At 42.5% G+C, this 27,629-nt stretch overlaps 1 protein-coding gene across 5 annotated transcripts in view; it reads left to right on the top strand.

The window, feature by feature from the left end:
* LOC136866342 (platelet binding protein GspB) overlaps positions 1 to 27,629 on the top strand; it is a 549,318-nt gene that overhangs the window by 291,787 nt on the left and 229,902 nt on the right. The window contains exon 2 of one of the 5 annotated variants that reach the window (XM_067143207.2): positions 25,931 to 26,457. The exons of 3 other annotated variants lie outside the window; for them this stretch is intronic. In XM_067143207.2, coding sequence (XP_066999308.2) covers positions 26,359 to 26,457 — 99 coding nt within the window. In that variant the 5' untranslated portion in view covers positions 25,931 to 26,358. Of the gene's footprint in view, positions 1 to 25,712; positions 26,458 to 27,629 lie in introns of those variants that run through there. One more of the 5 variants, XM_068226699.1, reaches the window with a different exon arrangement.

The following is a 27,629-nucleotide window of genomic DNA, read 5'->3' as shown; positions in this document are numbered from 1 at the left end:
AGCAATATAGATAATAATTCATTATTCCTTATGTAATCTTGATTAGAACTATAACATAGTCTTAATCGTTCTAATCAAGATTACGTAACAATTGCCGTTTCATTCTACATGGCCATAGCTTTCACCCTACATGGCCATACCATTTAGGGATTTTATAGAATATTAATAGGAAGAGATACTTCTGTCGAAATGAGAAATCCTTATTCTGTCTTCTGTTTCCCTTAACACAAGTGATATTGGAATACAAGATCGTTATGTTCCACGAATTTCGCTGCATTTTCACACTTTGCAAAATCAGTAAATTTCGCTCCAGACTGGCCTTGTCGCTTTAATTCGCTGGAATTCGCGAAAACAAAATTACTAATTTCTTAATCAGAATCACATGACTCGTTAAGACATTTCAAAATCGCTTCAAAATATTTTTGTCGCGTTTATCGTTAATGCGAAAAAATCATGCCCCTAGTCATGGATCATGTTGCTTGTATGTACATATTGCAGTCTCGTAAGCACACTGTGTTATTTGTCCTCGTATATTGTAGCGTACCATAATTGACTAGGCGCTCGCCTTCTGTGCTCAAGATGGTGGGATGGAATGCCAGCCTAGCCGCTTACCAATTCAGGAGGTGTTACATATTATAAGGAATCTAGGTCGATGTTTTTACTGGCACATTATTATTATTATTATTATTATTATTATTATTATTATTATTATTATTATTGCTAGTGGCTTTACGTCGCACCGACACAGATATGTCTTATGGCGACGGTGGGACAGGAAAGGGCCAGGAGTGGGAAGGAAGCGGCCGTGGTCTTTATTAAGGTACAGCCCCAGCATTTGCCTGGTGTGAAAATGGGAAACCACGGAAAACCACTTTCAGGGCTGCCGACAGTGCGGTTCAAACCTACTATCTCCCGAATACTGGATACTGGCCGCACTTAAGCGACTGCAGCTATCGAGCTCGGTATTATTATTATTATTATTATTATTATTATTATTATTATTATTATTATTATTATTATTATTATTTGATATTTTAGCTTCGAGTAATTGCAGTTTTATCTGATCAAGTTTAAGGAAAGGGGGCGCAAAATTATTCGGGCCCAGGGGCGTTGCAGTAGTTAAATTCGGCTCTGGCTATAGGAAAACAAGACCTGCATGTTCAAATACCCCCACTGTCGACAGCTTTTTATTAAAATCACGCAGCAACCTCAAAGAACTCTGATTCTTCCTGTTCTTTTGTGTAGTTGTCAGACCGGTTAAGAGGAGACACGATGAGAGTTTTTTTTTTTTTTTTTTTTTAATCGTTGCCTGGCTTATGTATAAGTTGACCATGGAGGTCCAGGGTGACAACACAAAATATAAGATACCATTTATGAGACAATTTTTGTCTGAATATATGAGTCATAAAACAAAACTTAAAACATTATTATTCAAATGATTGTTGAAAATATGAACAGAATGCTTCAGAACGTGATCAGTACAAAAATATTCCCTAAGTATGGAGGGTAAACTGACAGCAATTGTATTTATGACAGTGATTGAGGTGGGAACAATGGCAGGAGGGTACTCGGAATGAGGAGATAAAGGCTAATTTAGGAATGAACTCGATGGATGAAGCTGTACGCATAAACCGGCTTCGGTGGTGGGGGTCATGTGAGGCGAATGGATGAGGATAGGTTACCTAGGAGAATAATGGACTCTGTTATGGAGGGTAAGAGAAGTAGAGGGAGACCAAGACGACGATGGTTAGACTCGGTTTCTAACGATTTAAAGATAAGAGGTAGCCTATAGAACTAAATGAGGCCACAACACTAGTTGCAAATCGAGGATTGTGGCGACGTTTAGTAAATTCTCAGAGGCTTGCAGACTGAACGCTGAAAGGCATAACAGTCTATAATGATAATGTATGTATGTATGTATGTATGTATGTATGTATGTATGTATGTATGTATGTATGTATGTATGTATGTATGTATGTATGTATGTATGTATGTATGTATGTATGTATGTATAGATCTCTGAATTGTTTCACTAACTGTACACCATATAGTGTGTAACTGATGGTACTACATACCTTATTTTTATCCGATCTGAAGGATGCCGGATTACTCTTTGAGAGATAATCCATTATCAGCATTTTACAAATCAACGTGAAACAACGGAAAGCAATATTCTGTACTAATAGAGGAACGTCTATCTGTTCAATTTGACTTTCATTGACGGTAGGAAATCGATTCGCGTAAGTATGTATGTATGTAAAACCACTGAAAAATGTTTTTAAATGTAATTTATGGCCTTTGTCCTAAGAAAAATTTGGTATTTAGACTGAGCCAATCTACCAATCGGTACATGTATGTAGACCGACCTTTTGCTTCCAAATTCAAATTTAAACTACGTTACAAGTAGAGGCATTTTTCGCATTAATTTATGTTTGATTTCGCGAAAAGGAAACATTTTTTTCGCGTTATTTCGCGAAATAGGGCTGACCCCATCGCTATAATTTCGCTTTAATCCTTTCCTAAAGTTGTTTATAAAAAGTTTAATTCGTGGGATTTGTGAATTCTTTATATAAAAGATAAAGAGAAGCAGTATTGATAATCATTCATTATTCCTTGTCTAATCTTCATTTGTTTATTTTTTAATTTTTTTTCTATTTTGCTTTACGTCGCATCGACACAGATTGGTCTCATGGCGACGATGGAATAGGAAATACCTAGGAATGGGAAGGAAGCAGCCGTGGCCTTAATTAAGGTACAGCTCAGCATTTGCCTGGTGTGTAAATGGGAAACCACGGAAAACCATCTTCAGGGCTGCCGACAGTGGGATTGGAACCCACTATCTCTTGGATGCAAGCTCACAGCTGCGTGCTCCTAACCGCACGGCCAACTCGCCCGGTGTAATCTGTATTAGAACTATAATACACTGACTGACAGAGCAAATGCAACACCAAGGAGGAGTGGTTCGAAAGGGATGAAAGTTGGGGAAAAAACAGGGACGGCACGGACGAATAATTGATGTTTATTTCAAACCGATATGCAGGTTACACAATGCGCACGGCATCGACTCAGTAGGATGTAGGACCACCGCGAGCGGCGATGCACGCAGAAACACGTCGAGGTACAGAGTCAATAAGAGTGCGGATGGTGTCCTGAGGGATGGTTCTCCATTCTCTGTCAACCATTTGCCACAGTTGGTCGTCCGTACGAGGCTGGGGCAGAGTTTGCAAACGGCGTCCAATGAGATCCCACACGTGTTTGATTGGTGAGAGATCCGGAGAGTACGCTGGCCACGGAAGCATCTGTAACCTCGTAGAGCCTGTTGGGAGATGCGAGCAGTGTGTGGGCGGGCATTATCCTGCTGAAACAGAGCATTGGGCAGCCCCTGAAGGTACGGGAGTGCCACCGGCCGCAGCACATGCTGCACGTAGCGGTGGGCATTTAACGTGCCTTGAATACGCACTAGAGGTGACGTGGAATCATACGCAATAGCGCCCCAAACCATGATGCCGCGTTGTCTAGCGGTAGGGCGCTCCACAGTTACTGCCGGATTTGACCTTTCTCCACGCCGACGCCACACTCGTCTGCGGTGACTATCACTGACAGAACAGAAGCGTGACTCGTCGGAGAACACGACGTTCCGCCATTCCCTCATCCAAGTCGCTCTAGCCCGGCACCATGCCAGGCGTGCACGTCTATGCTGTGGAGTCAATGGTAGTCTTCTGAGCGGACGCCGGGAGTGCAGGCCTCCTTCAACCAATCGACGGGAAATTGTTCTGGTCGATATTGGAACAGCCAGGGTGTCTTGCACATGCTGAAGAATGGCGGTTGACGTGGCGTGCGGGGCTGCCACCGCTTGGCGGCGGATGCGCCGATCCTCGCGTGCTGACGTCACTCGGGCTGCGCCTGGACCCCTCGCACGTGCCACATGTCCCTGCGCCAACCATCTTCGCCACAGGCGCTGCACCGTGGACACATCCCTATGGGTATCGGCTGCGATTTGACGAAGCGACCAACCTGCCCTTCTCAGCCCGATCACCATACCCCTCGTAAAGTCGTCTGTCTGTTGGAAATGCCTCCGTTGACGGCGGCCTGGCATTCTTAGCTATACACGTGTCCTGTGGTACACGAAAACACGTTCTACAATGGCTGTCGGCTGAGAAATCACGGTACGAAGTGGGCCATTCGCCAACGCCGTGTCCCATTTATCGTCCGCTACGTGCGCAGCACAGCGGCGCATTTCACATCATGAGCATACCTCAGTGACGTCAGTCTACCCTGCAATTGGCATAAAGTTCTGACCACTCCTTCTTGGTGTTGCATTTGCTCTGTCAGTCAGTGTATAGCCCCAATCAAGATTACATAATAAATTACCTTCACCCTACATCGCCATAGCTCTCACCCTATGTGGCAATACCATCAAAGGATTTTGTAGAATATTAATACGAAGAGATACTTCTGTCGAAATGTGAAATCCTTATTCTGTCTTCTGTTTCCCTTCACACGTTATATTGGAATACAGTTTCAAGCTCGTCATCTTCCATGAATTTCACTGCATTTTCGTACTTATCGCGAAATAAGTAAATTTCGATTTAAACTGGCCTTGTCGCTTTAATTCGCTGTAATTCGCGAAAACAAAATCAATAATTTCTTAACCAGAATCTTGTGATTCTTTAAGATACTTCAAAATCGCTTCAATGTATTTGTTGTTGCGTTTATCGTTAATGCGAAAAATCATGCCTCTAGTTATAAAGAAATGTGACATCGACATTTCTAAATATCTCCCTTAATTGTGCCGGGCTGAGTGGCTCAGACGGTAGAATTAGATTCCTGAGTCCAAGTTTGGTAGGTTCGATCGCGGCTCAGCCCCGCTTTATTTGAAGGTGGTCAGATACATCACTCTTTTGTCGGTAGATATACCACCTTCGGCGTCTTCGAAAAAATATAGTAGGGCGTAAAACCAGTAATTTTTACGGGCTGTCCTTACAGAGCATGCATTGCCAGCCAGCATTAAGACTACCACGCTTCACTCAAAAGCTGCCTTGCCTTTAAATAAAATCGTCAGCTGTTGAGTTCTTCAAATGAGTGCTCTTGATTTACTAAATTCTGAAATGCAAAAATGCCGATACTCTTGCCTCTTCATCACTGTCCCTCTCACACACACCTTTACAGCCGACTATAAACCCCCGTCAAGTGTGTTCGAGGCACTAATTCAGACATATCCTAGTTATGCTGTGTTTAATGATACCACACTGTTAATAAACTTAACCTTTGAATATTGTGTTACAGTGAGAAAGCAGAATAAAAAGTGCATGAAAACATGAGATAGTTATTATTTGTACACAAGGCAATATAACTGATATATTTATTGACTTGACAACCCTCGCCAACCAATATGTTCGAGGCATTACTTCTGACATACAGTAATGTAGGCTATGCCGAGTATTCAGCCCGAAGGTTGGTTTGATCCTCAACAGTTCTGCCATCAGCTGTCATAGATGACCTTGGCGTTAATGAAGAGGCGTATTAGGGAAATGAGGAATGGAGTAGTTTCCAGTTCATTTCCTCACCGAGACAGAAATTGCTATTGCATATGTCCGCTAAGTTCACTGAGATGCACGCACCGGCCGAACGTATGAGCGATATTTTCACACCATTCATTGCAGGAACTAGTTGCTCATACCTCAGTTATTTTCATATTGTCAAACCCAAGGATGCGATTTTTTTTCTGGTGTGTGGCCTCCGAATTGATGCTATTTAGACGACCTGCGCGTCTGTAAGTATGGGGCCCTACCTATGATTAATTCTAATGATGAAGACGGTACACACACCCAGCTCCCGAACCGTCGGAAGTAACCAACGAAGATTAAAATCCCCGACCCAGCCGGGAATCGAACGCGGGACCGCCTGGACCAAAGGCCAGCACGCCAACCATTGAGACACGAAGCCAGTCAAGGATGAGACTGAGACAGGTTCATGAAAGTAACAAATTTGATGAGGTTTATACTAAAATATTTGGTCTCGCCAGCAAAGAGACTCTGTCATAATCGTGCTAAAAAAAATCGTGCTAAATATTTCCAATATATCTGATTCCTATGAATCCGTCATCGACAGGTCTCCACAGCTAGTATACAATACGTTTGAAATCTTTCTCATCTTCTCATAACTGTGCTAGTTATTTAGCTTTCTCTTGAATTACAGACGTGGATAACAGGAAGCGCGTTTTCGGAAGCAAAACAAGATGAGCAAGAAACCTCCTTATACACTGCTGAAAAAATAAATTTGGTCACTTCTTGTTCCTAAGTACATAGTACGAATGCATAGTGGGACGAGGATTGGACTGTTACGGTAAATAACAGAGGGCTCCACTGTCATCAAGATGTTTGGAAGGTGTCAGTGCCGGTGTGTGGTAGCCAATTCCAAGTGTGTGCGAAGCCTGGCCTGTGTGGTGTGAAGTGTTTACAAGTCATTCCAAGATCTGAGACTCCTGGTAGCTAGTACGCTACTGTTTTACCATTGAGGCTGTCTAGCAAGCTACTGAGAAGTAAATTGAAGTAAAACAAACGGGATATTTCGGTCATTCAAACTGTAGTTTCGCCAGTTGCAAGTTTTCTCGTAGTGTAAGTCTTTCTTTTCGTTCGTGTACTGTCTCTGTGCCCCACATAGAATTTCAAGCGTCACACGAGAACGTTGAATAAGTTCGGCTTCATAACTTTGCAGCTAAAAATTATATCTAAATAGTTAATATACAGTTAAAAAGTTGAAGGATGAAAACATTCTTTGAAATTAGTTTCAATAATCGGTGACGTCATAGGAATTGGTGGGAGCGACCGTCATTTCGAGGGTCCAAGAAGTCCGCAGCAGTCTGTACCAGTGTACCGGCAGCCCAAGACATGGAGGCGTCCGCACAGCGAGACGTACAGGCCAGCACGTCTGCAGCGCCTGTAGCCTGGGAGTTGACTGTAGATTACGAAGCAGTCGCAGACCATCTCTGACAACCAGCAGCTCGTGGAGGATGACCAGTTGCGAATGGAGGAGGCGCGTCGGTCGGCCGAGTTTACCCGGAGATGGAAAGCTACCACTAAGCATTTTGTTTTTGTGTTTGTATATAAGCAGTGAGGTTCTTACTGTTCTGGGTCGGTGGTTGCTGCTCCGACGGCTCTGTACTTCGACCGACCGACCAACCGAGCAGAGCGGTTGCGGCTCTGCCGTGGCTCTACGTCTCTGCATTCGGGAGACGGAGAGGGGCTGGTCCCATCGTTGGCTGTCCTGAGAATGGCTTTCCGTGGTTTTCCATTCTCCTGCACTAAGGCGAATGCTGGGACGGTTCCTAGTATAGGCCATGGCTGCCAACCCTCTCACCTTCTCCGCATATCTCCTTCACCGTAACAAATCTCCTAGCCTGAGAAACGGCGTCACCGACTAGGAGGCCCGCCTTCCCCTTCACGAGAGGAGTGAAGACATTTTAGTAGTAGTAGTTACTGTTCTGATGCGTGCGACAGGCTGTGGTACAGGAAGGACTTGAGATCCCCAACAGCCCGGGCAATAGAGGTGCTTCGTACAGAGTCTTCAAAGATGTAATTCGGTTATTCGTATGTAGCTACTGCCGTACTCCCCTCACGAAAGTGGAGGTGCCTCTGCTTTCAAGATCTAATGGGTTCCGGCACCCGGCTAAGCCCGTTACATCTAATCCTATCTCCTTACTTTATGTGAGAAAGACGTATTTTACGCCCTAAACCCTTCAGTCGTGCCTTCCACACAGCCCATTCACTTTTCATCTACCTTACCTGTTGGTTTTTTTCCTTGGCTGCATGGTCAAGGTAGTGGCCTTCGGTTCAGAGGGCCCCGGGTTTGATTCCCGGACGGGTCGGGGATTTTAATCTTAAGCGGATAATACCCATGACTGGGGGGGCTTTTTTTTACTGTCCCCAATATCCATACACAGCACTATCCTCCACGACACAAACACCGCAGATGTCGTCCAGTCTCGTCGGAGAGTCTGCCGTACAAGGATTGCATCAGGCTTGCAATAGCCACACGAACTTAATTAATTTTTCTAGAAAAATATACTTCCTCTTCGCGGCTTCGAAAATCATAGATATAGTTTCCTCCTTCCAGTTGTCTTCTATGATAGTGAACCTCTACCTATCTATCTATCTATCGATAGATCGAGAGAGTTGGCCGTGCGGTTAGGGGTGCGCAGCTGTGAGATTACGTTCGGGTGATGGTAGGTTCGAACCCCACTATCGGCAACCCTAAAGATGGTTTTCTGTGGTTTCTCATTTTCACACCAGGTAAATGCTGGGGCTATCCCTTAATTAATGCCACGGCCACTTCCTTCCCACTCCTATAAAAGCAAATCACCTCCGTACCTACAGGCCATGAGGGCCCTTGAAGGGATGAAAGGCTTCCACTATCAGTAACTTCGGCACTCGATGGGGTAGAGTAGTTACCTCTACGCCCGGCCACCTTTACCCCCAGGTATTAACCTGGTACTTATTCCTAGTGTAGGGTGAGTGTCCAGAAATGGAAATGTCGTTTCTTAAATTTTTCGACTACCTGACGGGGAATCGAACCCACGCCTATTACCGCTTCAGCCAGGCAGCCCCTTTCGCACTCCTACCCCTCTCCTATCCCATCGTCGCTATAAGACCTCTCTGTGTTGGTGTGACGTAAAGCAAGTAGTAAAAATAAAATTAAAAAATCCATATATCTGTGTGTTTATCAACGAGGTGTGTACTAATCCGAACGCATTAAATTTATTTCACAGCAGAGTGTATCCAACTAACTGTCCTTAATAACTAATTTAAGACTGTTTTATCACATCATCTACCTGGCGAATTGGCCGTGCGGTTAGGGGCGCGCAGCTGTGAGCTTGCGTCCAGAAGATAGTGGGTTCGAGCCCCACTGTCGGTTTTCCGTGGTTTCCCATCTTTACACCATACATATGCTGGGGCCGATTCCTTCCAACGCTTAGGCCTTTCCCATCTCATCGTCTCTATAAGACCTATTTGTGTCGTTGCGACGTTAAGCCAATTGTAAAGAAAAAAAGAGACATCATCTATCGCCACTTTCCTCAAATATCAGTGCCACCCCCACGGTGATCTATGACGATTTTGTATGTTGCATATAAATGAACAAAATAGGAGGGGGCAATTCTGCATCCTAAAAATAACTCGGGATGTGGAACGCAAACGTGAAATATGAGCGACGTGAGAAAGTCAGTTCTTCATCTCGCTTTTATAGTCAGATAAGTAAACGTAACCGACGATAATTACTACAGAAATTATATTTTGTTGAACAGAGATCGCTTGGTCGCGGGAGCCGAGAGTAAGAACGTAGAAGAAGACAGTCGAGATGGGACGTCGAAAGAAAAGGAGAGAGGTGAGGCTGTGCATCGTAATTTAACGTGTCCATTATAGCATGGGAACAATCCAATCATTGAGCTTTTGGTGCTCTGCCAAAGGTCTCGGTGAGAAATCCCGTAGAATAATTTAAGATCTTTTAAGGCTGTATATTTTAACATTGTCTTTACTAGCCTAGAAATAACTTCCAAGTCCACTTAATTTATATACTTTTATTAATTTAATTAATTCTTTTTCATGGATAGGCTGTCATGCCTGTTTCAACCTCAGATATCCGTACACCTCTTCATAGGACGACCAATATCTCTCCTTCCTGCAGGATAGTAGACGAGGGCAAGTTTTGGAAATTATTACGTTTCAGTTTAATTGTAACCCGTAACGAAAACTATTCCGAAGTGCCAGCCCCTGCTGCATTACAAGCTTTTCAACCGAGCGAGTTGGCCATGCGGTTAGGGGCGCGCACCTGTGAGCTTGCATTCGGGAGATAGTGGATTCGAACCCCATTGTCGGCAGCCCTATGGTTTCCTGCGGTTGCTCAATTTTCACACCACGCAAATGCTGGGGCTGTATCTTAATTAAGGCCACAACTGCTTTCTTCCCACTCCTAGCCCTTTCCTATCCCATCGTCGCCATAAGACCTATCTGTGTCGGTGCGACGTAAAGCAGATGGTATTTTTTTTTAAATTAAAAGAAGCTCTACAACGATGTTATCCTGGTTTGGTGGTGGGAAGGTTAGGTACTATTTAGGTCGCAAACTTTTGAAGTGGTGCTGTTTCAGGTGTCGAATAGTTTCATTCTCAATCACGTCAAAAAGTATGAAACTCGGTTATTAATTTCCGACCTATGATTATTTAATAAAGCATATTTGTTTGGTCTTCACTATCATCCCTAGATGTTTGAGTATTGCATTTTTTAATACTCGGGTTATACAGGCTATTCACCTACAATAACTTCTAATTCATTCAAAATGTCGATATTTTGTTTTCATACTGTTAAATGGTATTAAGGGGCTGATGATTTTTCTGTGTCATTATTAATAACGGAGATATGGGCACAGCTTTTTTTTTTTTTTTTTTTTTTATGGAACTGTTGTAATTTGTGACAGTAGCAGGTAAGTTCGAACTGTTACGAATTCAGACATGTAATTAATTCGTGTCCGCCTCTGTGGTGTAATGTGATTAGATGCCACCCCGGGAGGCCCGAGTTCGATTCCCGGCTCTGCCACGACATTTGAAAAGTGGTTCGAGGGCTGGAACGGGGTCCACTCAGCCTCGGGAGGTTAACTGAGTAGAGGGAGGTTCGATACCCACCTCAATCATCCTCAAAGTGGGTTTTCCGTTGTTTCCCCACTTCTCCTCCAGGCAAATGTCGGGATGCTACCTAACTTCAGGCCGCGGCCGCTTCCTTCCCTCTTCCTTGCCTATTCATTCCAATCTTCCCATCCCCTTCCCCCACAAGGACCCTTTTTAGCATAGCAGGCGAGGCCGCCTGGGGGAGGTGCTGGTCCTTCTCCCCAGTTGTATTCCATTGACCCAACGTCTGACTCCAGGACATTGCCTTTGAGGCGGTAGAGGTGGGATCCCTCGTTAATTTGGAAGAAAAAAAAACAACCTTGGGCGATAAATGGATAAAGAAAGAAGAAAGAATTAGTTCGTGCATAGACTAGTTATTTTTTGAACTGTCAATAATACTTCAGCTTAAGATTATAGGGGCGAGAGTGGGTGCCGATCTTGCCGTACCGGACAGCTGGCGCAGGGACGTGTTTACAAACAAGCTGTTCCGTACTACTACTACTACTACTACTACTACTACTACTACTACTACAGTCCGGCTCCATGGCTAAATGGTTAGCGTGCTGGCCTTTGGTCACAGGGGTCCTGGGTTCGATTCCCGGCAGGGTCGGGAATTTTAACCATAATTGGTTAATTTCGCTGGCACTGGGGCTGGGTGTATGTGTCGTCTTCATCATCATTTCATCCTCATCACGACGCGCAGGTCACCTACGGGGGTCAAATCGAAAGACCTGCACCTGGCGAGCCGAACATGTCCTCGGACACTCCCGGCACTAAAAGCCATACGCCATATCATATAACTATTACTACTACTAAACGTTTTCATTCCTGTTACGGTGCGGGTGATGTGCGGAGAGGGGGGGGGGGGGCGGCGGCTGTGGCCTATACTACGAACTGTCCCGGCATTCGTCCTTCTCAGGACAGCCGACGGGTGGGGCCAGGCTTGAAGGCCGGCACTGTGCCCCAGGCCCGTCTCCCGAATGCAGAGGCATAGTGCCACGGTAGAGCCATGGCCAACTTTCCTCTGCTCGGTTGGCCGGTCAGAGTACAGAGCTGTTGGACCACGGGCAAGCCGTGGCCTCTTAAGGGACGAAACTCAAGGGCCGAAACCCACTCTGCACCCACCGACCGGCTGTTCCTTTGTTATATGATCCAAATAACAGGACTGCTTCTGTACAGTGCGTACGCGTATTTCTTGTAAATACTATATGGTGTATCCCTTCGGTTTGCAATGTTTTTATGACAGGTGAACTAAATACTGAAAAAAAGGGCCTTTATGTTTTTAAAATAAATAAAATAATGGTATTGTTTGGTATCATCGCAGTATATGCTGTAATATCGAGGAAATCTCTTAGGTCTATGGCATCATCATCATCTTTTTCTTCTTCCTCTTGGCCTTTCCCAGTTACCTGGGGCCGGCATTTTCGAATAGATTTAGTCTAATAGAACCCTTTTTGGAGGAGTTTATTCGCTATTGTGTGTTTCGATGGTTGTTGTTAGGGTGATGAGTTGTATTTATTTGAAGATTTGTATTAAGGTGAACATAAATATCCAGCATCCAGAGGCCATTAAAATCCCCAGTGCGGCTGGGAATCGAACATGGGGCCCTCTGAACTGAAGGCTAGTACGCTGGTCATTCAACCATAGTCTGTGGCATCATCTCTTGAGAACTGTAAATGTTGCATTGCCGTTGATGATCAACATTTTGAGTATATAATAAAATGGAATCACTGATGACAATTGATTGAAGAGCTCTTTTTTCAAACATCTCCTATTCATTTGTATTCATTGTTTTAGTGATAATTCTACCTACATTCAGCCAACGATTGATGACGAGCAGAGAATAAGCGTAGCTGTTTTATCGGTGTAGTGAAAAAAGCGCACAGTCAGTTCGGTGTGCACCATGGAAGGTCTTTAATCTTATCCATCTGTCAATCATAATACCGGGTGGGTCGTAAGTTGCTACCCTGAAAATTCTAATTTTAATATACATATTTGCTGCACACTGTATTATTTTTGGAATATTTCAGAATCGAAAAGCTGATACCCATCACACTTTTCACAGGTTGTGGACTGGCTAATGATTGATACCTACAGTTATACTAATCTAGAAGTGTTCAAAAATAATTTGATTTTAGCTTCGTCAATATTCTGTGCACTGTTTACATACAAAACCTTGTTTTTACTTTGTCATTGTTTTATACTCGTATTTAAATCTTTAGCTTGTTTGTAGCTTCGTCACCAGTTTTTATTTACATCAAAAGTTAACATAATCTAGCTTTTGTATGTAAGTTATCTTCTCCAAATAAGGTGTGATGTTTCCAATTTCCTCATTTTTCTTGTTCTCAGTTAGGTCAGGTTTTGCAACATTCCACACTTTTCGATCTTTTCTTCTGGTATCGTCAAACGATTGATTGTCCCATCTTTTCTTCTAAATTACTGGTGGGCATAGCCATTGTAATGTACTGCAGGCATACCGTTATTAGTTGTCAGCACTTCCATTCTGACACTCTGTACAAACTACACTGGATGACTTTTACAACAGCAATGACTGGGCGGTATAGGATGGCGGGCAGGTACAATGAACATTGGAATTTCCCGCTGCATTGTTCTCAGTAATTACTTTGACAAAAAATCAAAACTTCCGTTAGTATCATAACAAGTAAATATAATATAATAGAATACTCCCCTTCCCGGTTCCGCATCGCCAGATACTGAGGAGAGAGTATTCAGATTATATTATTCGAAAGAAATACTCTACAGAGTACACATCAATGGGCAGAAATACTACCAGCTAAGGAAGTATGTCTGTCTGTTAGGTCATCAGCCCAGAGGCTATTTGGATCCTCAAATAGCATCACTAAAGGTTATGCGGTTATAAGGAAACCCCAAAAACCAATGGCAGCACCAAAATGAGGCGTACTAGGCAAGAAGAGGAGTGAGGTAGTTTGCCATTGCTTTCCTCACTGGGTCAGAAAGTGCTATTGCAGCACGACTGACCCTATGAGCAGCACCGTTCATAACACTCAGATGCACTAGTCGTGCTCTGAATGTCATTACTCAGCACTACCCATACCCCAGCAGCTTCCATATTGTCACAGCCATGGATGAGACTGGGACTTCGGTGGAAGCTACACTTTACTCTGGCCTGTGCCAAGAGATGGGAGCACACGTACTGTATCCATCAAGAGTATATAAATGTATAGATCAAAACTGGACAATTATTAAAACAGAACAAAATATTAAATTTAGAATTCTTATAGACGTTATCATTGTCATAATTAAATCTCCTGCGATCATCACCGTGAAGTCTAATTGGGATGTTATGCATTATTGCTTTTCTAAAAGGAACTGTTCAGTATTGCTGTTTTATTTTCGTTGGCCACTTCGTATTCTCAAAAGAGCCGTAGTGACGTCTTTGTAACCATTTTAAAAACAAAAACCTCCCTATCCGGTCTTTAGTTCGCTTCTCATAAGCACGAAAAAGCCTACGTGATGCATCATACTGTATTTACGAGACATACTTCCACATACTGACCAATTCCAGTTGTGTGGCTAGTATCACAATAAGGACACGGCATGTAAACACTTCATTGCGCCAGCGAACGCAGCCTGATACGGCAAGACCAGCGCCCATCAGCCACTAAAATCTTAACACCGAGCTCGATAGCTGCAGTCGCTTAAGTGCGGCCAGTATCCAGTATTCGGGAGATAGTAGGTTCGAACCCCACTGTCGCCAGCCCTGAAAATGGTTTTCCGTGGTTTCCCATTTTCACACCAGGCAAATGCTGGGGCTGTACCTTAATTAAAGCCACGGCCGCTTCCTTCCCACTCCTAGCCCTTCCCTGTCCCATCGTCACCATAAGACCTATCTGTGTCGGTGCGACGTAAGGCAACTAGCAAAAAAAAAAAAAAATCTTAACATGAAATAATATTATTGATAGTTCACAAAGTCCAATGTATGAATTAATTACATGTCTGAATTTTCAACAGTTCGAATTTTCTTGCTAGTGTCAGAAATGTCTATAGGCTTGTTCTGGTTTGATGTCGATTATCTCCGTTGTTAATAAAGCAGGGAAAATCGTAGCTTAATGTTTTACGGAATCCTTAATACAATTTAAGAATATGAAAAGAGAATATCGATACCTTCAATAGTTTAGAAGTTGTCGGTGAATCATAGTAGGTACTGTATAATTATCAAAGAGCCAAGTGTGAGCTGTGTCAGAGACAAGCCGGAACAGTCACTGAGAAGCCCTGTCCCTATCAATGATTGCAAACGCATCGTAGCCGCTATATCATTTGAGAGTGGACTAATAGTGTTTGAGAACCAGTCCGGGTACACATTATTAATATAATGATACACTGGAAGAGTAAATCAAAGACCAGGTTGTATTCAGAACGTTCTTCTTGGCCTAGTGTCCCGTTACTACACCGGCCACACCCCCGCTCGCTGCCCCACATCTGTCCGCATTGAACTACCACAACTGGTTTTGTGCTGATAAGATCGCACAAGTAGCCTATGTGGATATGGGTGTTTAGCGGAATGAAGGAATCTTAGAGAGAAGGAGTTGGGTGGAAAACTACTGGAAGTTATTAACCCTGGGTAACCCACTAGACTAGAAGTATGAAAACAGAACCACACTCTGGTTGGGATGCGCTTTGATAGCTCGTGTCGTCTGTTGAATGTGACTGTGTCCTCTTCACGTTCGAATTCCAAACTGTAGGTACGTAACTGCAAATATGTTTTGATGTACATCATAACTCGAATATGAGCCCGCGTGCCTCCGGGGAATCTCAGGAGCACCTGTCGCCCCCTTGGTCTCGGGTTTCCTATTTTGGATTCTCCTCATTTGCCAAAATTTGCATGCGCCTCTCTTGTCGAAGGAGATAAAAATTCTACTCCCCAGCTTCTCTTAAAATCTAATGAAAGGATGTTACACATTATTATTATTATTATTATTATTATTATTATTATTATTATTATTATTATTATTATTATTATTATTATTATTATTATTATTATTATTATTATTATTTGGTGATAAATGATTCCTGTAAAAAATCGCTTGAAGGAAATCATCGAAGTTAAGTTATCTAGTGTCTTGGTTTAAAGGGTGGCCTTGCGGTTAGAGTCGCGCAGCCGTGAGCTTGCATCCGGGAGATAGTGGGTTCGAGCCCCACTGTCGGCAGACCTGAAGATGGTTTTCCGTGGTTTCCAATTTTCACAGCAGGCAAATGCTGGGGCTGTACCTTAATTACGGCACGGCCACTTCCTTCCCACTCCAATGCTTTTCCTATCCCATCGTCGCCATAAGACCTATCTGTGTTGGTGCGACGTAAAGCAAATGGCAAAAAATGGATTTAAAGGGCTTAACTTCAAGGCCAAACGGCCCTTCATGGCCGAAGCGAAAGTCCTCTCCCCGCGAAAATGAGGCTTCGCGAGTACGATGAAGGACATTTGTACGGCTGGAAAATGAAAACACATATCGAAATTAGCAGTGTTGGAGGTCAGAAGAGAATAAAGAGTTGATCAAGAAGAGGAATCAAGCTATAATAATAATAATAATAATAATAATAATAATAATAATAATAATAATAATCATAATAATAATAATAATAATAATAATGTTATTCGTTTTACGTCCCACTAACTACTCTTTTACGGTTTTCGGAGACGCCGAGGTGCCGGAATTTAGTCCAGCAGGAGTTCTTTTACGTGCCAGTAAATCTACCGACACGAGGCTGACGTATTTGAGCACCTTCAAATACCACCGGACTGAGCCAGGATCGAACCTGCCAAGTTGGGGTCAGAAGGCCAGCGCCTCAACCGTCTGAGCCACTCAGCTCCGCTAATCAAGCTCTGGACCACATGGTTTCATTTACGTCTCCCAACTCTTGGTGCCCCCGTTGTGGTAGTGGAGTAAATTTCTGCCAGTTGCTATGCATTAGAGACCCATTTATCCGGATCCCGTTAATCCGGATATGCACACTAATTATGGAGATACTATTTCTACACTAAACTCGATCTTAAAAATAGTTATTTTATATCTGAATAATATTTTCGCCCTGAAGAAGGTTGTCCGTGGTTTCTTACTTTCACACCAGAAAAAAACTGCTGGAGCTGTATCTTAAGGCCACTGCTTCTTTCTGCCCACTCCTAAGGCCTTACCTGTCCCATCGTCTCCATAAGACCTATCTGTGTCGGTGCGACGTAAAGCGAATTGTAAAAATTAATGAGTACTTTATTGACAAAACGAAAACTGTTTAAATCTGTGACGATTAATCCGAAAAGTACTTTCAAATATTCTAAAATAATTTCCAGTTATAATTAAATTTTTTCCTTTCTTTCTTAATCCGTTTACCCCCAAGGGTTGGTTTTTCACTCGGCTCAGCGAGGGATCCCACTTCTGCCGCCTCAAGGGCAGTGTCCTGGAGCGTGAGACTTTGGATCGGAGAGATACAACTGGGGAGGAGCATCAGTACCTCGCCCAGGCGTACTAACCTGCTATATTAAACAGGGGCCTTGTGTGTGGGGGGGAGGGGGGGAATGGGAAGATTGGAAGGGATAGACAAGGAAGAGGGAAGGAAGTGGCCCTGGCCGTAAGTTAAGTCCCATCCCGGCATGTGCCTGGAGAAGTGCGGAAGCCACCTCAGCCACTTTGAGGATGGCTGAGGTGGGAATCGAACCCCCTCCACTCAGTTGACTTCCAGAGGCTGAGTGGACACCGTTCCAGCCCTCGTACCACTTTTCAAATTTCGTGGCAGAGCCGAGAATCGAACCCGGACCTTCGGTGGGTGGCAGCTAATCACACTAACTACTACATCACAGAGGTGGACAATAATTAAAACTAATCAAACTAATCAGAATTATTTTAATTTTGTCGATGAATTCCTTGCAATGGAAAACAATATTTTAAGCGTACCTACTACTTTTTTGCTATTAGTTTAACGTCGCACTAACACATCGAAGGGTTTAGGCGACGCTAGGATGGGAGAGGGCTAGGAATAAGAAGGTAGTGGCCGTGGCCTTAATTAAGTTACTGTCCCAGTGTTTGCCTGGTGTGAAAATGGGAAACCACGGAAAACCATTTTCAGGGTTGCCGACGGTGGGATTTGAATCCACCATCTCCCGAATGCAAGTTCACAGCCGCGCAACCGTGTGTTCGGAATGTAGGGTCTTTCTACTAACCTTCGTGTGTGGTGGTAGGGGCGGGGGGCTAAACCCTATGTATTGAAAACCATTTTGGCATTGGCCTCGTGTTGAAGTGGAGAAATCGCAGTAAACTAATTCTAGAATGGCCGATAATGGGGTTGTAACCCACATTTAGTCGTAAATTAATTTCTAATGTTTGCTAATATGGCGTCTGAATTTGAAGGTTTCTCTCTTTGTGCTGAGATTGGAGCCGGCGCCCTCCTAAATGGAGGGCATGAGGCAGGCACCTGAACACACGTGCTGGCAGGAGTCCCGTTAGAGTGTGGGCTTGCTGTATAGAAGTTGCCCAGCAAGTTTGTGTGTGTACATCACCAGGCCGGCACATTACTGTCTTTCGCTCTTCAGTTCGCCATGTGCTCGTGTGTTGCATCAGTGTCTACTGCACAAGCAGTGTATGGATTATTAACTACGTGTTTAAAATGTGACAGGTGTACTTGATACTAGTGCTGGATAAGGTTTACTTAGTTTTATTGGTGATAAATAAGTGTGTTCGTTGAAATCAACTACTCCGTGGAATATGACTTCCGTAGCCCTTGCCTTACATAATAACAAAGAGTAAACACTTCTTAAAAGTTAGGGGTAATGTACGAAGATAATCATATAGGAAACCTAACCTCACTAATTACGTGCCAGTGTTAAAAGTAACTTGAGGTTTTCATACAATGTAGCCAGTTTCCGCCCCACCCCCCGAGAAAATTATATTATTATTATTATTATTATTATACGTAGCAATTAATTTCATGTTTAATTAAAAATTCATGGAAAGACGTAATAAAAATATTGTAGGATTCCGATTATACCGAAAGAAAGGTTATATGAAGTGCACTGCATACCAGACTTCTAAATAAGTTTCTAATGCATTATGAATAAATTATGGATTGCTGCCTTATTTTTAGATATATGAAATGTGCTGTGTTTAGACTATTTCACTTCTAGTTCTTACTGATAAGACTTGCTATTAGAATAATTACGTATTTTGTGTATAGGCTGCATCTTTTTCTTAGTGTGTATAGTCGCTTTAACTCGATGAAAGCCTAGTGCGTTAAGATATGGTAATTACTTGTTTTTTTTAATCATTACAACTATAGTTATATTATTTATCGCTACGTAGTATAGGTTGAGTTCAGTTTAAACAACGATATGGTATTGTTCCTGTGTAAGTTTCCGTACTTCTTATTCGTACATTTATTGTACGTCCAATATTTGTGATGTGACAGTTTATCTTCTTCATTTTTCTACGTCATCTCCCCATGTTTTATGGTGTCAGGAGAGCAACCAGGGCTGTTTGTTGGCTGAGGGTTTAAGGCTAATGTTCTAGACCTATTGAAAGTCCAACCCAACGTCTCCTTGCGACCATTCAGTAAAATCCATTATAGTGAAAGGACGTTAAACAAGTAAGTAGCCTACAGAAGTTTCTTTTAAGGAATTCAATTTACCCAGTATCAGTACCCTTCGCCACGAATTCACGGCTATCGGCCTCTATTTTGCCCTCCCCCTTTGAAACAACAATAGTAAGACAGTCATTTACGCAGAACGAACATAATCATTGCCGCTTGACAAGTTGTGGAAGATCCCACAAGTGAAAGCTGCCTGTTCGAAAGAATTCCTGTATTTCAGTTTGACGATGCATTGTTCATATTGAGCAGGAACATTGCATGTTTCGTGGCATCGTTTAAATATTGTTCTGTGATTGAGAAAAATGACGATGAACTACATTCTGTTGCACAATATTTGAAATATTGCACTGTACTTTTTAGTTGGCAAGAGCATATCGAAAGCAGTTTCTATTGCCAAGTTGCGTAATGAAAGTGATAGTCATTGGCTTGGAGGACTGATTTTTCACTTTCCTTATTTCCTTCTGCCTAACCGAGATGGTAAAGGCGTGCTCTGTTCATTTAGATGGACGTGGCTTCAATTCTTCGTCAGCAAATCGAATAATTTAGGAACGAGACTTCTCCTTCTGAAGGTTGACATAACCCTGAGGTTCACTTAACCTACACAAGAAATGAATACCAGATTAATTCCTAGGAGCAAAGGCGGCCGGATATAGAGCTAACCACTTTACCAGTGGACTGGTAAACAGAGAGTTCTTACCAAACAATCGTATGTAACACTTAGCGCTATTAGCTGCCGTCCTCGGAGCCCTGCGTTCGATTACTGTCCGAAATTTAAGATTGGAGGAGGGCTGGTATGTGATGGGAAAGGTACGGTACATGTAGCTCACCTCTATTAGGGGTGTGTCTAAAAAGAGCTGCACCACCTGGGGACGAGGGTACGAATTTACATCCTCCGCCTCCGTAGCGTAACAGTCAGCACTATTAGCTGCCATCGTCGCTGGCCCGGGTTTGATTCTCTATACTACTGGAGATGTAAGAATGACAGGAGAATTACATGCAGCTCACCTCCATTGCGGTGTGCCTGAAAAAAGCTGCTCCATCTCGAAGCGAAGACATGAGTTGAGTTTACTTTTACCAAATCATCAAAGAAACTTTTACAGTGGGTGAAGTAATAAAAGCAAACACATTTGTAGTTTTACATGATGGTGGTGGTGGTGATTATTGTTTTAAGAGGGAGTACAACTGGGCAACCATCCTCAGTTTTACGTGACTGTATAGACTCTGTATTCGGAGCCACAGGACCTCCATCTTGCTGTGTAATCAATGCCAGAAGGCCTTAATTTTCATTTTAAAAAATTCCACATTCATTGGCCGTGAGTCCGAACTGTGGCCTCCTAAGTGGCGTGTAGCCTCCGGAGAGGCCCTGGTGTAGGCCTTTCGGGTTGACGTCCGTGGGCGAACTGTGCGTCTGTGAGGGACCCTACCTAAGATGAAATCTAGTGTTGAAAACGGCACAATACTCAAACTCCGAGTGAGAGGGATTAACCAATGAAGGTTCACATCCCCGATCCGATCGGGAATTGAACGCGCAACCCCTTCGATCAAAGGTCAGCATGCTAACTGGTTAGTCACAGAGCTGGACGGCGGTTTTGTGGAGCCCAGTGAAGGCCTAATTCAGCTATCACGGTATTCTTGATACATTAGCTGAGTGTAATTCCGTTAGGAGTTTAACTTATGTCCATTTCTTGAAGTTCATCGTGTCTTGTACAGAACTGTATAAAGTGCGGTATGAAAATCTATATTCAACAGAAGAAAATTTTGTGGGTAAACGTAATATTGATGTGTCCTACGGTATCGTATTTATTGTGGGTTAAACTCCTCGTGCAGCTTTGCTGTAAAAGGAACGAAAACCAGATTAGAAATGTCCAGCAAGAAATTAGTCTTGAATGAAGCGAGGATTCTGATAGTAATCATTGTGGACAACAAGAGGAAACGCGTCACGAAAGTACAAGAATAAAAGGCAAGTCGAGAATGAGTAGGTTTATATGAGGTAATACCATCCACAGGTTCAAGGTAAGATCATGTAACTTGGTGACACTAGCGGTAAATTGGGTTTTTGTGGAGGTGTTGGAGCTTAGTAAACGAACAGACAAAACGTTGAGGAAATGAATTACTTAGATCAGGTGAGTGTGGTGGACTATTAGTATAGCTATACAGTTTTCGTCTCCTTTCTTCTCTGATCATTTGTACAGGACGTTTGGAAGTGCACGTCTGCTATGTTCAGAGGAGCAGTCGGTTGCCAGTTACAAGGTTCGGTAGATTTACAAGCTCACTCTGTGGACCCAAGATCGCGGTTCAAACGCTACAGAGGAAGGCCGCTTTTGGAAAGGCGGAAAAACGTCATTTCGACCCTCCATGTCGTGCGATGTCAGCCTCTTGTCGCTAGATTTGGTGGCACGTAAAAGAACTCCTGCGGGACAAAATTATGGCACCTCGGCATCTCCGAAAACCGTAAAAGTAGTTAGTGGAACGTAAAAACAATATTATTATTATTAATTAAGTAATTAATTAAAACTCAACCATAGTTCACCCAACAGAGATCCGGTTTACTCTACCTTCAGATAGAGTAAAACGGAACGTCGAAATTGACGGGCAGGGAGCCTAAATTGGGGTCAGATTAAAATGCCTACACACGGTAACGTAGGCTATACGATTAGTTTTAAATAGATATACCGACACGTATAAGTTATATTTTGGGCAAAATTTAAGCACTTTGATGGCTCTTAAAATACGTAGCAAGTTAACTCTTTAACATTGAATCTGTTAATTTGTTTCTGGGCTTTATTTCTCTAGTTTCATTGCAGAAAAGGCAGTTTCACAAATATAAGTACTAGCATATGTGGAAGTAAGTTTTAAAGCCCAGTTTCTATGTAGTTTATAACGTTCTTTTGAAATTAGTGTACAAAAATTAACACCAGTTGCCTCGGCTGTTTGAAGAGGAGTATCACACTGGAGGTCATATAGTTCTAACTGCAGTTCCTCAGGCTGGCACTCTACTTTGCATTTCATTGCATTGTGATCTAAATACTTCAAAATCGTGAAATCTGCCATCAAATTCTAAAATGAACTCTTCAGTAGATTGAACATACTTCTCAAAACTGACGTTTTCTTCTTCATACATAGTTCTGTGGTCTCTCTTATCATTAAACTATTACAGAATCAGTCTGATCATCGTCGCCTTGGTCTCCCTCTACTTCTCTTACCCTCCTTGGCCGAGTTCATTATTCTCCTAGGTAACCTGTCCTGTTCCATTCTCACGCGACCCCACCTTTGAAGCCGGCTTATGCGTACAGCTTCATCCATCAAGTTTATTCCTAGTTAACCTTTATCTCCTCATTCCGAGTATCCTCCTGGCATTACTTCCACTTACTTGTACCAGCAATCATTTTCACTGATTTTATATCTGTTGCCCACTCAACTTTCACTCTTGTACACCGAAGTCGGTCTGAAAACAGACATGTGTAAAGATAGTTTCGTCTGAGAGTTCATTTCTTACGGAATACCGTTGATTGCATCTGCGAGTTCGCTGCGTTAGCTTTACATTACAATTGACAGCAAAGGAAAATCACCAAATCGGATGTAGGACAAAAATAATCTATGGTTAATATGTCACCTGTGATATAGATTTCATTTCGTACTTGTCATCATTTCAGTAAGTACAGAGGCGGCAGTTTAAGGTGACATAGCTCCAGAGATTATAAATAAACTTCAGAAGGGTATTGTCGGTTTTTCAAGAGTATCGCACTCATAACGTCACTGATGGGTTGTTTCTTCACGTTTTAAATATTAAAATTTCAAAATGTTTCTAGAAGTGGAAGGGACTTCACTCGGCTGAAGCTCTGCCTACGCCATTCCTATTAATCTTTTTTTTTTTTTTTTTTTAACTCTTCTGTTGATTATGGAATAGGTTTTCGGAATGAACGCTATTCTTGTTTGATTTGTAAGGTATCTGAAAGAAACGTCATATCGAATATAGTTTCAAAGTTGTCTTGTTGCTAAAAACAGTTCGGAACAAGGTCCACATTACCACATTAATTATTGTCGTCAGACTTCGTGGCGCAACTCTATCTCTGGGCGAGGTAGTGAGAGGTAATGATATACGCTAGAGCTGTTAATATGGAAGTCAAATTGAGGCTCGGAGAAAATTGGGCTGAACAATGGCTGCTTTGTTGGGTTAGGACATTGAACCTCTAGAGTTAGGTTAGGTTCATTGCAAAATTAATAGTCCAGGTGTTGAATTGTTTGTGACACGTGGTTCAAGCACCAGTGTAGACTTGTGCATGCCGGACGCTTAGCTTGAGATGTCGGGACGCAGTTCAGGATAGCGAAAGATCGTAGAGTTAGCAAGTTTCGATTAAATAACAAATTTTCATTTTAAATTAATCTATATTTCGTGTGATTATTGCCATCTATTGATACCTATAGTGAATATCGATATCCAATGTAAGTAATTTTGTAGTATAATTTTAATGTGTAATACGGGCGAGTGGGCATAGCTTTATAACAGGCTTTACGTCGCACCGACACAGATAGATAGGTCTTATGGCGACGAGGGGATAGGAAAGAGCTAGGAGTGGGAAGGAAGTGGCCTTGGTCTTAATTTATGTACAGCCCCGGCATTTGGCTGGTGTGAAAATGGGAAACCACGGCAAAATTTCTTTAGGGATGCCGACAGTGGGGTTCGAACCCATTATCTCCCAAATGTCCGCCTCTGTAGCGTAACGGTTAGCACTATTAGCTGCCGTCCTTGGAGGCCCGGGTTCGATTCCCGGTACTGTTAGAAATTTTAAAAATGGCAGGAGGGCTGGTATGTGGTTCATGCAGCTCACCTCCATCGGGGGTGTGCCAGAAAGGGCTGCCACACCTCCGGATGAGGACACGAGTTTACTATCTCCCAAATGCACGCTTACAGCTGCGCGTCCCATAAATAGACTATTACTAGACAATAATAAGCTATATTTGGAGTGACCAACTTGAAATATGAAGAAAGAGTGAAAAGACAGCCAGAAATGAGGGATATTGAACTATTCAGAGGGATACAGTACGTTTGCTTGTAAAAATATTAGTAATATTATCGTATTACGATTTAATTATAATAATTACATGTAATTATTTACCTTTCCTATGTCTACAGCCCTTGTTATATTACTGTAATAATTTTTTGCAATGGGGTTGTTTTAATGAAATTTTACGTCTTGCTTCTCCTACCACATTCTAAAATATCCGTGTCTTTTAATACTCTATCAAAAAATTCTTCGCCTGAAATTCAGCTCTTGAAGAGTCCACGCGTAACCTATTGCGAAGCATAAATAAATAATTAAAAGCAACTAATAATAATAGCGTGTGGCCGCCGGAGAGGTCCTAGTGCAGGCCTTTCGGGTTGACACCCGTGGGCGTCTCCATTGGTCTGCGTTTTCCCACTGTGTCCCTTCCCCGAAGGTAGGGGGAGGGGGGGAGACAGCGAGGTATGTCGTCGTACCCGGTGCTCTAAGCGCTCCTCTTACAACGTTAATAAGTATGAAAATTCTGAGTTCGGCATGGTTTAACCTATACCTCAGATGGTTAAGTATGATTTGTTTGAAGTGTTCTGAAATTCAGAATTTGATTGGAGAGGAAAGTGCAATTCTGTTCGACAGTACGGTGACACGGCACGCATTTAATATGCAGTTTTGTTCAGTTCTCGATGAATAGAAATGTGGGGACGTTTTCCACCCAACCAGTTGGTGACCACGCCCGATGTTGCTTAACTGCGTTTGCGTAGTGCGCCTGCTTCGGCGGTTGCCTCCATTCCAATGCTTTAGGTTGTTAGGTTGTTGAAGTACAACACTGAGAAGGTAATTTTTAGGAAGTGAAGTAGTTTTTATGTCTTCTTGGGTTGGCGGGAGTGGGTCTGGGTTTTGGGCGTCTTTCACATCTATGAGGATGGGGCTTACCTAGGATGTAATGTAATGTTGAAGCCAGCGCAGATACCTAGTCACCGAGTCAGACACCAATTAAAAATAGTGTGAAGTTACAAAATGTTACATTTCGTATACTGTTGTCTCACTTTGCAAAAAAAAAAAATAATAATAATAATAAAAAAAATTGTCATTATATCTTAAACACCGAAGTCTAAAGAAATTAGTGCTAATATTTAATCAGTACTGATTTCCCCACCATGTTATTCTTATGAGAACAATTGATAATTCCGAAAAGAAAATAAGTTAAGTAGAAATCAACGTATCTTTTCGTTACGTTCAATAGATAATCTCAGTATTAACTATGCCATTCTTCTGAAATAAGTCCATGGATACGGGATAATTTTTCGGCGGTCATAGGTAGGGCATTAATTTACGTAGGATTGGGACGTGACCTGGGAAGCGTGCCTGCATTATAGTGGGTAATAATGAATACACTGATTGTTTTAATTATTAGACGGGACTATTTCCACGCGCTAAGAGGTAAACGTTATTTGATAATTGGAGTCCTTCCTTGGCTTATAATTAAGTAGAACTGTTTTCAAGAACGTGAGAAGTTAGTTTTACTAAACAATGAGGTGACGCATTGTAGAGCGCTGTCTCTTTACAACATTTTATCGTGCATTTAAACTTCCTGTCTGCTTGCCGGGAAAGTGACGCATTTCCGGACATGTGATGATTATCAACCATACATCCCTTTTATTTCCAGTTAACCTGTAGTCGAGATGCGCGCTGCAGTATCTGAACTGCTCCCCAGCTGACACATGGCACTTTGACCTCTGATACCAGTGAAGGCTGGATATAGATTCTTGTTCCTAACGTTCCTTTTTCATGGTCTTGCGATAAATCGTGAGGGCAAGTACGGGAGCTCTGACATGTGTGAAAACTGACGCGTGTGCTAGTGACCGGGAATTTAATTCTGAGATGTGGTGTCGTTGTTTGAAAATTGTAGTGAAGAAAGAGAAGTGTTTTGAACTACGTGCTGTGAGCTAGTGTTGGATCCACAAGCGATTGTTGTCCGTTGTGTGTTCAAGCTGCAAGTCAGTGCATGTGTGGACATTGCCCTGTGTTTAACAACTTCTCAAGGTGGCGACGCAGGTATACCACCTTGACGGCGATGTTAGACGCCGCTCCAGGATGAAGCTACTCCGCACCCCTTCACGCCACAGTTGCCGCTGCTGGCAGTGTGCCACACGTCCAGCTGTTGTCGCTGTGGACGCCTGTTGCAGGATATGGGTAAAGATCATGAATTTTGTACCGTATTGTAGTTGCCATCAGATATTTGGTGGCATCTTCCAGCTCCTGTTTCATGTGATTTATTCTGTATAGTTTTTGTTTACATGTATTTCATAACGCCAATTAATAATATAATACTCGTGCATTTCTTGGAAGATAAATTGAAGATTTAACTTTCTCAAGGAGTTCATGCCAGAAAGTAGTTTTGAGAGTTATTATAATAAAACTGTATTCACTGATTCATTTTAATATAGTGGCTTATTTTTCTCTCTGTGTCTGATTGTTCGACAGTCGTGACAGTATTTTGAAACACCATCTAAGTAACACTTTTAGGAAAAGATGTAGATAGTTTGCCAGTGGGAATGCAACAACGTATTTCCAGAGTTAAAATATCAGTATGACAATAGATGTATAAGAAGTAGTAGCCTTAATTTTGACTCCTTCAGAAAGTTATCTTCAATTGCGTATGTCATTTATGGCACGTAATGCATAGCATTTTTCCTCAAAAACTGCACTAACAACGTGCATTTGAACACTCTAGCAAAATACAGGTTTCAACTTCACATTAATTTAGTTTTTACCTAGCGAGTTGACCATGCGGTTAGGGTCGCATAGTTGTGCGCTTCTATTCGGGAGATGGTGGGTTCGAATCCCATCGTTAGGAGCCCTGAAGATGGTATTCCGTGGTTTCTCATTTTCACACCAGGGCATGGCCGCTAACTTCCCAATCCTAGACCTTTCCCATCCTTCCGCAGCCAAATACCTTTTAGTGCGACGTTACAAACCACCACCAATTTAGTTATGTTCTAAGTTGGCTACGTCTGTATACAAGTCGACAATTTAGGCAAGTAAGCACCACATCTTGTGATTTTTAAACAAAAGAATGGCCAGTGTTCTTAGTTTTCTCAGCCTTGCTTTTGTCAAACCTTGTACTTCATTGTGCCGAACAAGATCTTTTTTAATCTGTATTATTGAGGAATGTTGCATTATTGTGCAATTTATGTCGAGAATTGTGACAGATACACATCCAAATGAGATACTATTCAGCATTTGTCCGGAGTTATTTATTGGGGAGGGAGGGATGACAGCCGATAAAAAATAACTATACTTATAGTGGTTTATCGGAAGTGTTATGGATCAAGATTGAGCCATTCAGTTTTTTTGCTCGTTGC

Source organism: Anabrus simplex, chromosome 3 (genome assembly GCF_040414725.1).
Source record: "Anabrus simplex isolate iqAnaSimp1 chromosome 3, ASM4041472v1, whole genome shotgun sequence".
Lineage (NCBI taxonomy): Eukaryota > Metazoa > Arthropoda > Insecta > Orthoptera > Tettigoniidae > Anabrus > Anabrus simplex.
This window is presented reverse-complemented; position numbering and strand designations above follow the sequence as displayed.